This window comes from Bactrocera dorsalis, chromosome 1, assembly GCF_023373825.1.
Source record: "Bactrocera dorsalis isolate Fly_Bdor chromosome 1, ASM2337382v1, whole genome shotgun sequence".
Taxonomy (NCBI): domain Eukaryota; kingdom Metazoa; phylum Arthropoda; class Insecta; order Diptera; family Tephritidae; genus Bactrocera; species Bactrocera dorsalis.
The window spans coordinates 71,444,391-71,458,880 of NC_064303.1; the positions used below are offsets into that span (position 1 = coordinate 71,444,391).

Here is a 14,490-nt window from a genome sequence, read left to right on the forward strand (position 1 = left end):
GAGAGTTAATACCAGTATCAACGACACTTATACAGTAGTATATGAGAAACGTTGATAAAGCCAGATCTGTCCTAATCAAATAAACAAGAGTATCAAACACAAGACTTTGAACTCATACCTACGGTGACCATATTTTCAAAATGAAAATACAGTGCACCTTTTTGAACACTCATTTTATAAAAAACAAAAAACAAATACATTAGTTTATGTTCATTTATTTTGAGAAATACATGTACATATGTTTTTTTCATTTACATTATATGTACATAAATAAAAAACATAAAAAAGTCTTCAAACATAACAGAAGTCTTCGTGACTAGATAGTAAATAATAATTTACACAGTTTATACATACTTTTCAGCGGAATGTATTTTTTTAATCAATTCAAAATTATTTTTTAAATACTTTTTGAATTCTAGGCAGCTTAACTCGTAGTTGACTTTGGTAATTAAAATCGATTTTATTGTTTCGGTTTTAATTTTGGTTTTTTCACTTGTCCACATATTGTTAAGAATTGAAAACAGCCTTTCCGTAGGGGCATTAGACCCGGGCAAGCACAAACAAAACTGAACAATTTTTATAATATTAGAAAAAGAAATTTTATTTTCTTCAAAATATTCGAAAATTTCCAACCACCTGTTTTGAACATTGGTTTCATTTTCGTTCCATTCATAAACTTGCTAGGTGTTGCATAACTTTTAACGCAAGAAAATTCATCAAATAAATTCGTTATCTTTTATATTGATACCATTTCTTTTTTCTAAAATATATGAAAACCTGGCCTCCACTTCATTCCATGACGGTACTCTCTGGAGTTGTATCCATTTTAAAACCTGAACTTCTATGAATGCACTGTCCCACAGGCTTAGGTAGTCAACACAATGATATAAATGTTTTTTGTGCATGTTTGGAATTGATTTACATCAATTAAACCTTTCTGTTCTAAGACTGTAATAGAGTTTTTAACTTCTAATGGTACAAAGTTGTCTTCTTTACGTGCAATAACTTTGTTTTTTTAGTTCATTTATGAGGAAAGCTGTTTCTATCATTGAAATTGTTTGCGACTCAATTTTTAAAATATAGCTGTGAAAGAGACATGCTTGGTAATGCCCGAATAAACGCCAAACTTCAGCTCAAGGATTTTCAAAAAATTGTTTTAAGACAGTTGGACACTTTGGTTGTAACAAGAAATATTTTTTTGAGAGAATCGAAAAGTTTCAGAATCCTCTCTATTGATGGCTTCAAAGTGAGTCACCTAGTTTTACTAACTCCCATTAGTTTACAATATTCGAAGTTTAAGTTTTCACAAATATCTTTAAATTCTGCCACACGGACTGTGTAAATATAAAAGAAAGATTAGATCTTTACAACAATGACTTCAATGTCAATTGGAAGACATTCCACAGAACATTGTGGAAATGTGAAAATGTGGGCAGCACAATTAATTCCAATTAATGTTTTACAAGTGGCCTGATGAAGTTTTGTGAAAAGGTTGTTTTTACCCCGCCTGGATGCACCACCAAAATTTGCGTTCGTATTGTCTGCACATAAAGCTAGCAATTTTCTTTCCAATTTAAATTTGTTTAACAGTTTTAGAATATATTCACTCAATATGTCAGACGTTTCGCCAGGAATCTCATCAACTTCCAGAATTTTTACTTGAATTCCTTTGTATTGAGTGAAGTATCGAACAAGAATTGTACATATTTTTGTACTTCCATGGTTTGAGCAGTCAGAATATATTGAAATGAAATGTACCCCTTCTAAATCCTTCTCCAATTCCTTAATGGCGTTGGGTGCAAGCACATTGCAAATAATGGCTTCGCACTTGTTGCGTGCGCATGAATATTTTTCATCAAAACAGCTTCTGATAAGTTTATTCGTGCAATCATTTGAGCGAAAAGAATAGTTGTGTTGAATCGTATGTTACGCTCATGTTCCTTCTGTGATGCATGTCACTTTTCGACAACCATCAAGCGATTTAGATAAGTAAAATGCAGAAATGGTTTTACTACTGGCTGCAGAAATATTAGCGCGTTTGTGTTTATTAGTCCTTAAATGTTGCAGGATATCCAGTTTGCCGCTATTTGCAATGAAAAAAACTGCCATACATTTAACGCACTTTACTTCACTGGCTCTTGTTGCTTCTATTAAGAAGTTGAATTCTTTTCGAAGTTCTGTATTAAAAACACACTTTCTCCTGGGCGCCATTAAGCTAATAAACAATTACAAAAATTTGATAAGTCCACAGTTACAAAGGCATTTTTATTTCAACAAATTTACCTAAAATGGAAGTCCAGCTACGTAAAATTTGTGCAGATTCCATGTGCTTGAAGCCAGCTTTAAATTAAGCATTGCCAATTTCTTTTTAGTTGTGGGATTTCCATGATGAGTTTCAACAGCTGCTTTTGTTTACGTTTTGCATGCATCGCATTGCCAACCATAGTCACCACACCAATGTAGTGCACTCTAATTTTGGCCTTGCCATAATTTCGAAATAATGAATATATTTTTACAAGCGAGATGAAAAAACGAAATACTTAAATGGCAGTTTACGGGGCATCTCGACACGATAAAATTTATAGAATACTACCTGGATTGCGGTGCACATAGCCTGTGGAGACTCCACATTGCTCGTAGCTTACTAGATAGACTATCTAGTTTGCCATGTATAGTAAGCTAGAAGCTGTCACTTCAGCAGTTTGACAGCGCAGTTTTCATTTCTATGAAAATTGTGAAGAGGCAACATTTGCACATATGCCGACGGCATTTTCAATTTGGCAATATGAAATTTAGAAGAGCGAGAATTAAGACGGTTGTGTTATATTATAAAAATAAAGTACATTTTCAAAATAACATTTTTGCAAAAAATTAATATTTAGTTTAATATTGTTAATTTACAGAAAAATTATGCAAATTGGCCTGGGAATGAGCGAAGTCTTAAATTTAATAAACTTATACAAGCATAAATCAAAATATTATTGCGCATTTTAAATTTATTATTTCAATTGGTATTTAAAATTTATGCCGCAATTATTATATAATAGTCCAAAAATATGAATTCTTATTTTTCCCAGAAATACATTTGTAAACTAAAGGATCTTAATCCTTTTTTTATTTCCCACATAAAAGATGTCAAACGTGAGCTACATCAGCTACCTACCCGACGGCATTTCGCAAATGATAAAATAAATTTTTCAAGAGCTCAAAGCATGCGCTACATCAGCTCGAACCTTCCTACCCTACGCCTTTGCGCTAATGATTCTATCATGATAGCAAATGCCCACATACAGATTTGGCAATAGTAATAGCAATTCGTTTGACAGCTAGTATTCTATAAATTCTATCGTGTCGAGATGCTCCGTTAAAGTGAAGGCCTAACTATAATATGCATAAGCTGCCGTATGTTACTGTCAAAAAATGAACGAAAAGCCTGTCAAATGCATAACGAATGGAGAGTAGACTTTTGAATGTCTATAATGTGCTTAAATGCATAAGAAGAAAGTGTCAAAAACAACTTGTGTTTTGGTTTTGTTTAGTTTGCATTTTGCAAAAATGAACAGAATATTAAAATATTTAAAAACAATTAAAATGCTTACTTCTGTTTTAGAAGGAATACGCATATTGACAGAAATTAGTGAAATTAAAAAATAGAGTTCGGTCATGTTCAGTGAAGGAAATAAACAGGAAGAGAAAGTAGGATAGTTTTTTTGTACGATTCCTAGAAATGAAGAGGACTGATCATATAGATTTTTTTATATACACCCGATTGAAAGAAAAGGCATATTGTTTGTCGTAAAAACATTTCCTTTTTCAATATTTTCCATTAAATTTTGTATAAAACATTCGTCGTTCTCCATCTTCAAATTCAAAACGATGTATCTGTTGACAAAAAGAGAAAACAGCTGATTCCGTACGGAACATGCGATCAGTTTCGCATTTTGCTTAAGCAAATGACGTTTGACAAAACTTAACGAAACTTGATGTTAAGCACATTATAGTTGCAACATACAATTTGTGTGTATTCGGACAGTTGCTTACGCTGGCTTAAGCTAGCTTATTCACATTATAAATAGTTAGGCCTTGAGGATCAATTTATCCGACAAGTTAGTACATACAGGCAACTTACATACTTGCTTAGAAAACACACAAAGCAAAGCTTCCAAAAACAGTATTGTCCTGTATAATACAGTACGTATGGTCACCGTACTCATACCACACCATACCCGAATGCAAGACATGCATACACATGCATAGCCATGCATAGGCCGCACGATAAGCACTTGTTTACAACAAATAATACAATTAGACTTTAGACCTAAAGGTTGGTACGCAGCTCTCAAGTAATTGCTCAAGAACAGAAATACATTATTTCTGAAGTAATTTTGACAGCTGGTTACGCATTGTGAATGATCCACATTAGAAGAGCAAGAGAGAATAAACAAAGTAAACAAACTTTGTGCGTATGTATGTATGTATGTATGTGTATGGTAACACAAATATTTTCATTGAGATTTAAGGAATGTTGTTGACGATTGGTTGGTTTTATACAACATTTCAAAATGGAACATACTTTATAATAATGATTTCAACTAATTTAGGATGAATTTGACGATTACTTCGAATTTCCTGCAAGAAACAATTGTTGATTTGATGTTTCTTCGCAAAACCAGGTTTGCCATATTCACATTTTATTGAAAAAAAGTATTAAAAATTAGTACTAGCTATCTTAAGAGCTGCGTAAAGATCTTATTCTACAAAAGTATTTTTTTAACCATTCATAAGTATATGAATTAACTAGCGCACGCGCAATTTTAGCTTCTAAAAATACGAAGCCGTGAATTATCCAGTGGAATTTCTAAAATCTTTGGAAAGGCTTGGTATACCGCCGCACATTGGGATATCTGTGGCCGAAATTCAAAAATTTCATGTTGTCTGATTTGAATGAAAATTTCACAGTTTGTTACCAACTATCTATACATTATTTTCCCAAAGTATTAGGATTCTATCTGCATTAGTTTTTTGTCCAGAAATACCCAAAGTTGGTGAATGTAGAGAACATCAAAATTAGCAAAAAATTTACTCAAAAGTCAAATCATTGATACAATAAAGCAACTATTGAAATTCAACTTTGTTATTATTTTTCATTTATAATATGTATCAAAGAAAAAATTTGCATCAAAATCCATTGAAAAAAAATGCATAAAAAATTTTGTGGAACAACATAATTTGGACGTCAAAATTTCAATGTTCTTCAAATTCAAAGTGGTGCATCTTTTTAGCGCTGTTTACCGCTGTCGACATACATATACCGAATTAAAGCCTGAAATCTCAGCTAAACGATAAAAAAAAATTCAGCTGCCCCAAATTGCCCCCCTTGAAAAAAACAATGTCAGAATGTCACGAAGATGTAAGAAATTTGCTAAAAGAGACTTAATAAAAGAGAATTTAGTTGTATGGGAGGTGGGCGTAAAAGTGGGCGGATATTATTGAAATTTAACACCAACATATATAATGTCATAAAAATGCTATGTACCAAAAATCAGTGCTCTAGGTCAAAAATTAAGTTTCACCTTATATGGGAGGTGGGCGTAAAATAAAATTTTTTAAAAAAATTTTTTCATTTTTTTCTTAATTGGAATCCAAAACAATGATGTACCAAATGTCATTGTCCTGCGACAACTCCTTATATTTTTAGCCGCAGTATGCACTAGCAGAAACCAATGTGCGCCGCATCATTTGCGTCTTAAAGTTGAATAACATAAACAAACATCCGCTGCAACTCACAGAATCGATCGACATTATTGCTGATCAATAAATAATAATATCAACAACAATAATCAACTTCAATATATTGTAAATTCTGCTGACCATTCAACAACCGCTAAACTCTGCCGTTAAGAATGCCGACATCCCTGCCGTTGAACCACAGCTAGCTTAGGGTATTTTTAAGATTCTATGTTTCAGTTTCTTTTCAAAATTCAATAAAGTAAAAACTTAACTGGCGCCCGGGCAGGGACCAATGAGGATAAAAACTTAAAAGTTGAACTTCGTTGGACAAATCGGTGGATTGCAAGTCTTGTCAGGTAAGCCCGCAGGACACCCTCTATATTTGTGCAAACTGCAGCATCCCTAGTACGAAGCAAACGAGACAAAATCCGAGTTACAAGGAGGAGTGCCCACATCAAATTCCTTAATATAAGTTAGAATTTAAAGGGGTATTCTACTTTAGAAATAAAATTTTGGGCAGTTTTTTGAATTTTATTTAAAAAAAAAAAACCAAAAATATTTTTACTATCCATTTTTGATGGTGTTTTTTATTGATATCTTAAGAATACAGAAAAAAATTTTACTAAAAATATTAAAAATTAAAATAATTAGAGGGGAGAGAGACAGGTGTAAAAAAAATGGCGCATCCTGGTGACATTGATCCTGACTCTCCTGGTGGTCTGAAAAAAAATCAAAAGAAATGCTTTGTCAGTAAGGATGCTGTTATAGTCCCTAATTCAGGGAACACGAAAAAATTTTTTTTTGAAAAATGGCGACTGCCTGAAAATAAAAATAACTTTTTAGGCTTTTTTTTGAAATTCCTGAACTTTTTTAACATATTAAAAACAAAGGATTAAGGATTATATAAAGAAGGTTCGCACAAAATTTCAAGTAAATCGGTTATATAGAACTTGAGATAATGCCGCTACCGTGTGGAAAAAAGCAGTTTCGAGAAAATCGCGTTTAAAAAGTGAGTCTACCTACCTACCGGGCTAGGTACTGCGTCACTAAAGCAACTGTAGCTCTTAAAATAATTTTAATTTTTAAAAATTCTTTGGAGGATATGTTCTTAAGGGTCTAAACTTTAAATATATGAAAAAATCGAATTTTTCAAAATTCTAGAGTAGAATATCCCCTTAAGTAATTTTGAAACATAAATGAATTAAAAAAATAAATTTTGACATTTGAAATTGAAAAGAAAAGAAATAAATAAAGTAAGCCAAAAATTATACCTGAAATGTTGAAAATTTATGGAAAAAAATACAGATATTAAGTTTAATCTATATATATAAAAATGAAACCCGTTTTCCATTGTCACGACATCACGCGAGTTACATATTTAAACACTACCAACCCAAATACACTTTCTTACAATGTTAATTATACAGCCACTCCAAAGTCAACATATAAAAATGCTGACGATATAGACGAATTCATTGCTACAATAAATAAAACAATGAAATAAGTATTTTACTAAATTGTAATTTGATATATTTCCTGTCACTTGTAAATGTTATGAAAACAAAATAAAATTAATTCCATACCAATTCTTGGTATTGATACAATTGTAAAAACAAATAATGTAAAGTACTTAATAAGCATTTTTTAAACAACGAAATAAGTATTTCACTGCATTGTAATTTGATACTATTTCCTGTCACTTGAAAATGTTACTAACGAAATGTAAACAAAATAAAATCAATTCCCATACCAATTCTTGGTATTGATACAATTGTAAAAGCAAATAATGTAAAGTACTTAGTAAGCATTCCTTATGGTAAATTGTAAACTTTCATTTTAAGAAATATTTTTCAATAAAGTCAGTCTGTTTCTGCAATCCTTCAGCGTCACTTCGCTGTAATAAAAATAAGCATTTGTTTTCTTTTTTAAAAACCCGTTTTCGGCGGTAACTAACAAAATTGGCGCAGTCGGTTGTCCTTTTAATCCGTAGATTTAGTGATACGAAAACCTTCGGAATAATAAAAAAAAAAAAAAAAATTTGTATAAAATAATACAAATAAAAAATAAAAGTGAAGTGAAGTGAATTCGACCTAGTGAAATATAAAAAGGCGAATTATCACCACATCATAACCAAAGAAGTGAAGCAAAAGTGAAGCAAAGTAATAATTTGACAAAATTTCGCTTACAAGACAGCAGAAGAAGAAGGATGGCGCTGGAGCAGACCCAAATACCGAATGTGGAGTTAATAGAAGAACTCAACAGGAAAGAGCAACAACTAGAACAGTTAAGACAAGCATACATAGATTTACAACATAGGCAGACAGTCAACGATAATAATTTACAGCGTATAATAAAAAATATTACGCATTTACCTACATTCACTGGGAGAGATGATGTCACTATAAACTCATTCATAAGCGGCGTAGAATATATATTGTCCAATATAAGAGACGAAGAAACCAAAGCCGAAGCAACAAAAGCAGTGTACTATAGGATAATCCAAGGAGAAGCAAAGGATGTCGTAATAAATCTACCAAACCCCGGTAACTGGACAGAGATAAAAAGGACTCTGAAATTGAGGTATAAACCAGACGTGGAACCGCATGAGCTGTACAGACGAATTTGTAACATAAAAGCAAACACGGTAAGCGAATTAACTATTGAAATTCAAAAAATTAAATATAAGGCCGATGAAATTAAAATATACTATAAAGACGACGTCGGCATAGATTTAAGTAATACAGACAGCTTATTAGTAAACACAATAAAAGAAATTACGCAGGGGACGCTACTCGACAAAATATATGAAGAACAAGACCTGTACAATATTGTACAAATCATGACAAGAAGACGATTCGAAGATACCTGTATCAGGACGGAATTTAAAAAATACAGAAGGACAGATGGACTATTTAGGCAGAATAAAAATTATTACGAAGACAAGCAAGTTGATAAATTCATAAATAGAGACAGATCAGGGCAATTTAAACAAAATAATAACAATTATTATTATAATAGAGGAAATAAGGTAACTTTTCAGGCCAAATGCGGTGTGGTAATCAACATAAAGAGTACAGAGACAATTATTCAAGGCAAAATAGAAATAACAATTTTAATAATAATCGAAATCATTTTAACAATGAACAAAGTCAAATGCCAGGAAACCCTAGACAATATTCAGGCCAAAATCGCTTAAATCACCATAAGCAAGGGCAGGTCGAACCAATGGAAATAGATAATATAAAAAGAGACTTTAATAATCCTCAAACGGCAGGAAACCCTAACACACAGTTTAGCCAAAATATGTAGCTTAGGCAAAATAGCGGTAGGCAAAACCAGAAGGAATCAGAAGTAAATTATACTTTAGGGGAAGAAACCACTAATAGCGTTTTTTTTATGAAAGTGCCTCGGAAAAATAAAAATAATGATTAAAAATAAAACATATATTGCTCTAATAGACACAGGAGCTAGCTTTAGCCTAATTAACAATGAAATATTCGATTTCGCAAAAGTCAAATTAAAACATCCCATAACATTTAGCACATTAACAAACAAAGATGTAATAAACTATGAAGTGCATTCAGAAGCACCGGAAGAATTTAATCTAGCCACAAATGCAATGGTTCGTTGGAAAATAGCACCATTAAAAGGAAGGATGTATGATTTTATAATAGGCATCTAGGCATCGATATACTAAACTTTTTAAATGCACATATAAATATTGAAAAAAAGGAAATAATACTTAATATAAAGCAGAGTAAATTTTTAAATAATCCCTATGAATTTAATAATATTTGTACCCTCGAAACCAGAGATTTGAATTTAGACAGGTTAAAATTGGACCATCTAAATGAAGAAGAACATAGAGAAGTTCTTAAATTATTAAAACGATTAAATAAGTTACTATTTAAGGAAGGTGACAAATTAACAAATACAACTGAAATTCAACACGAAATAAAAACTGTTACACAACATCAAATTAATTCAAAATTATATAGATACCCCCCTCAACATGAAATGGAAGTTAGGAAAGAGATCAAAGAAATGGAGGATCAAGGAATTATACAAAAAAGTTTTTCTAGATATTCAAGCCCACTAATAGTAGTCCCCAAGAAGATAGATAACTCAGGTGAAAATAAATATCGCATAGTAATAGATTACAGAAAATTAAATGAAGTCACAATAGACGATAAATATCCGCTTCCGAACATCGATTCAATTTTAGATAAACTAGGCAGGGCACAGTATTTCACAACAGTAGATTTAGCAAAAGGGTATCACCAAATTCTAGTAAGAAAAGAAGATAGAGAAAAAACGGCATTCGTAACGCCACATGGTTTATATGAATTTGTAAGGATGCCATTTGAACTAAAAAATGCGCCAGCCACATTTCAACGGCTGATGAATGAAATATTAAGAAATTATATCAATAGAACATGCGTTGTCTACTTAGACGATATTTTGATTTTTAGCACATCTTTAAGTGAACATATTAAAGCCATAACAGATATTTTCAAAGTTCTTGAAAGCAAAAATTTAAAAATTCAAATAGACAAATGTAACTTCATGAAAAAGGAAACTGAATTTTTGGGACACATTCTAACAAAAGAATGAATGAAGCCGAGTCCAAACAAAATTAAGGTAATAAACAATTTGGAGTTACCACGAACAGAAAAACAAATTAAAAGTTTTTTGGGCGCCACAGGATACTATAGGAAGTTTATCAAAGATTATGCAAAAGTAGCCCAACCAATTACAAAGTATTTAAGAAAGGGAGCTAAGGTCAATATAAAAGACCCCACATATATCGAGGCATTCGAAAAATTAAAAACTTTAATAAGTACACATCCTATTTTACGATTCCCAGATTTTGAAAAACAATTCACTCTTACAACTGATGCATCTAATTATGCAGTAGGGGCAGTGTTATCACAGGAAGGGCACCCGGTATGTTATGCATCAAGGACATTAAACAACCACGAACGCAATTACTCCGCAACAGACAAAGAATTTTTAGCAATAATGTGGAGCACAAACTATTTCAGACCGTACCTTTATGGTAGAAAATTCAAAATTTTAACAGATCACCAACCAATAAAATTTTTACATTCAAAGTACAGAGGTAAAGATATGTCACCACGACACCAAAGATGGTTATTAAAGCTAGGCGAATATCAATTCGAAATAGATTATTTAAAAGGAAAAGAGAATAAAGTGGCAGATTTTTTGAGTAGATTAGAAAATAGGGAAGACACTATTTCAGAAAAGATGGGGAGTAAAATAACACAAAAAAAGATTTTATTCGATAATATTAATAATGTTAATAATATAGAAGAAGAAGGAGACTCAGTTGAAACAATGCACTCAGCTGAAGAAGATTTAGGAGACCATTTTTATATTAAAGAGGAAATAGTGAACAAGTATAAAACGCAGATAATTTTAACTAATAACAAAATCGAAGAATTTAAGACAATACATGGAAAAAGGATTATTTTTATCGCAGAAAATGATTTCGATATAATGGCAGACATTTTTAGAAGATATATTTCAAAAGGGAAAATAGGCATATTTCGGAAATATCCGAACACAATTATAATATCGTACAAGAGAAACTTATAGAAATGTACTCAAACGACAACCAAATAAAATTCACTAAATGCACGATGCGAGCGCAGGATATTGAGACCGAAGTTGAAGCGGTCAAGCAGATTTCATTTTATCATATTAGAGAAAGTGTGCACTCAGGTATACAAGAAACTTATAATCAATTAAAATATAAAATATATTATCCAAAATTAATGGAACTGATTCAAATAGTTGTTAATCATTGCGATATATGCAAAGAAGTCAAATATGATAGGAAACCAATAAAAGAAAAATTCAAATATACTGAAATACCGTCAGATAAAAATCAAATAGTACATGCAGATACATATGTTATAAAGAATTTTCATTTTTTGACAATAATAGATAAATTTTCTAAATTCGGTGCAGCCTATCCACTGAACGATAGAAACCACGTAGCAATAATCGAACAGTTAGAAGACCATTTTGCTAAGTTAGGAAAACCACAGAAAATAATAGCAGATAATGAGTTCAAAGCGACAAGGCTCAAAGAATTCCTAAATAAAGAAGGAATAGAACTACATTTAACAAAACCAAATAGTCACACGGGTAATGCAGACATTGAAAGGATGCATAATACAATTGCAGAAAAATTTAGAATAATATACAAGTGCGATAAAACATTGTCAGTAAAACAAATTATGCAAAAAGCTATTAGGAATTATAATAACAGATATCATACGACCATTAGAAGTACTCCTATCGATGTACAAAATAATAAAGTAGACCTTGGTAAAGTTAAGCAAAACATTGAAAATTATAAACGCAAAATGATAGACAAACGAAATATCAATAGAGAAGATTATAAAGAAATAAGAAGGGAAGGATACATTAAAAATTATAAAGCAGTAAGACATAAGGAGCAACCAAAATATAAGAAAGAACTTTTAAAAAATATACATACATGTAACATAAAACGACCATACAAATTTTCAGATTCTATCCGTAATTATAATAGTAACGACATGGATACAGGCGACTAATGGAAAAATATGGATGACAGAACTAACTGACCAAACTGGATTCATAGATTTAGAAATTAGATATCAAGAAATACCTAAAGACAGCGACATAGTTATACATATGATAGATCTTCAACAAATAGAAAATATCATAAATGATATGACAGATAATGTAATTTTAATGAAAGTAGAAAATAAAGAAATACTACAAAGGGAGTTACTAGAAGTCAGGAATAAGCTAATGACACTCATGCCAAACAAAAACAGAAATAAAAGAGGTTTAATTAACGCAATAGGCACAATGTCGAAATGGCTCTTTGGTACAATGGACGAAGACGATAGACAAAACATACAAACACACCTTTTACGAACTAATGAAACAATAAATCAACAAATTGAAGTAAATGACTATTTTAATTCAGCTCTGGAGTATCTTAAGAAAATCATTAAAAGTGATAGAAAAAAAATTGGAAAAGAACTTAATTCTATAAATAAGTTAATGTATGATGATGATAAACAAAATCTATACTTAGACCAATACACAAAAATCCAATTATTAAAAAGTAAAATAGATCATATACAAGACAATATAGTATCAGCCAAATATGGGATATTACATCCTACTATATTAACAAGTGAAGAAATTTTAAAATATAATATTGATTTTAATAAACTTAAATATATACAATTGGGAACAGCAAATTTAAATAATACTTATTTAATATTCGGTAATAAAATACCTAAAAATTTTGAACATATAAAAATAAGAACAATTATTCCAATCCCAAACAAAGACCAAAATGAAATACAGTAGAACTCCAATTATCCGAACTCCGACTATCCGAATCGCCGATTATCCGTATCACAAAAAATTGTCCAAAAAAAGTCTAAGTGCGCAATTATTCTTCCCCCGCGAAGCCAGTGAGAAACAAGAATATGGAGAGGATGATGATGATGAAGATGCGTTGTCACTAGAGGAAATAAGAAAAATTCCTGGTTGTACAGAAGTAAGTGCTGAAGATGTAGGAGAGTGGATGGCTTGTGACACGTCTGACCCTGGTTTTCAAATTCTCAATGACGATGAAATTGTTGTAAGTGTGAGAGAAGATGTTGAAGTGGAAGTGGAAGAAGAACTTTCTGCTGATGTTAAAGTAGACGCTGGACCATCAGCTAGTGAAGCATTTGCCGGCCTCGAGACTGCTTTGAAGTGGATGGAGCGTCAGCCCGAGTGTGACCACTTGCAACTGCTCACTGTCAAGCGAATGCGTGACCTGGCTGCCCGAAAACGGTGACGACCACAAAACAGCTTACATTGACGGAGATGTTTAAAAAACAATGATTTTTATTTCTAAGCTTGTACATTTTATTTATATTTAAAACATGTGAAAATTTCATGTTTCTTTCATTTAATTCAATAAAAAAATAGTGCAATATCAAAACGTAGCTTTTATTCTCTCCATTGGCAATTTAAAAAAAAAAAAACGATTATCCGAATATTTGATTATCCGAATGGGTCCCGGTCCCCATTAATTCGGATAATTGGAGTTCTACTGTAGAAGCAAAAATTGAAGAAATATTTACTTATGAAAATAAAACGTTTACATTTGAAGAAAATAAATCATTGAAAGGATTAAAACCAAGTAACCATTGTATTTTAAGAAAAAATAGTAAACTCATAAAAAATAATGAACTTGAGATATTAGCAACAGATATAGAAACTATAATAGTTAAAAATGCCATAAATTTACAAATTAATCAAACATGTAACCAGGAACAACCAATTATAAATGGAAACTATTTAATACAATACAATAATTCCCAGGTAGGAATTTCCAAGCGTCACGACCGGATCAACCGTGGATTAGTCGTGGTTAACCAGGCTTTAGTAGTCCGGGACTGAACCAGGCTTGGTATCTTAGTCACACCGGGTAAAGTCCAGGCTTGGATCCCTCCCTGGTATCAAGCCTGGTTGCCAAGTTTGTACCAAGTCTGGAAGAAGTCTGGTTCATTCAGCCTTGGCTTATAGTTTCTCAGCCAGTCTTGGGCCCAGGCTGGCTGAAACTGATTCCTTTTCAATCAGACTGCATCCTGATTTTACTTCGCTGCGAAATCAAAACGTTGCAGTGTCTAATAGTATAATGCTTGATTGCTAGCCCCATATTAATTTCTTTCT

General features: G+C 31.8%; 2 protein-coding genes across 11 annotated transcripts in view; one reads left to right on the forward strand and one right to left on the reverse strand.

Moving 5' to 3' along the window:
- Nucleotides 1–14,490, reverse strand: part of LOC105222100 (electroneutral sodium bicarbonate exchanger 1) — a 762,556-nt gene that overhangs the window by 254,522 nt on the left and 493,544 nt on the right. The window lies entirely within an intron of this gene.
- LOC125775578 (uncharacterized) lies at nucleotides 12,020–14,345 on the forward strand. Its single transcript, XM_049446226.1, has one exon. It carries the CDS (start codon nucleotides 13,118–13,120, stop codon nucleotides 13,607–13,609), a length of 492 nt encoding a protein of 163 aa, XP_049302183.1. The 5' UTR covers nucleotides 12,020–13,117; the 3' UTR covers nucleotides 13,610–14,345.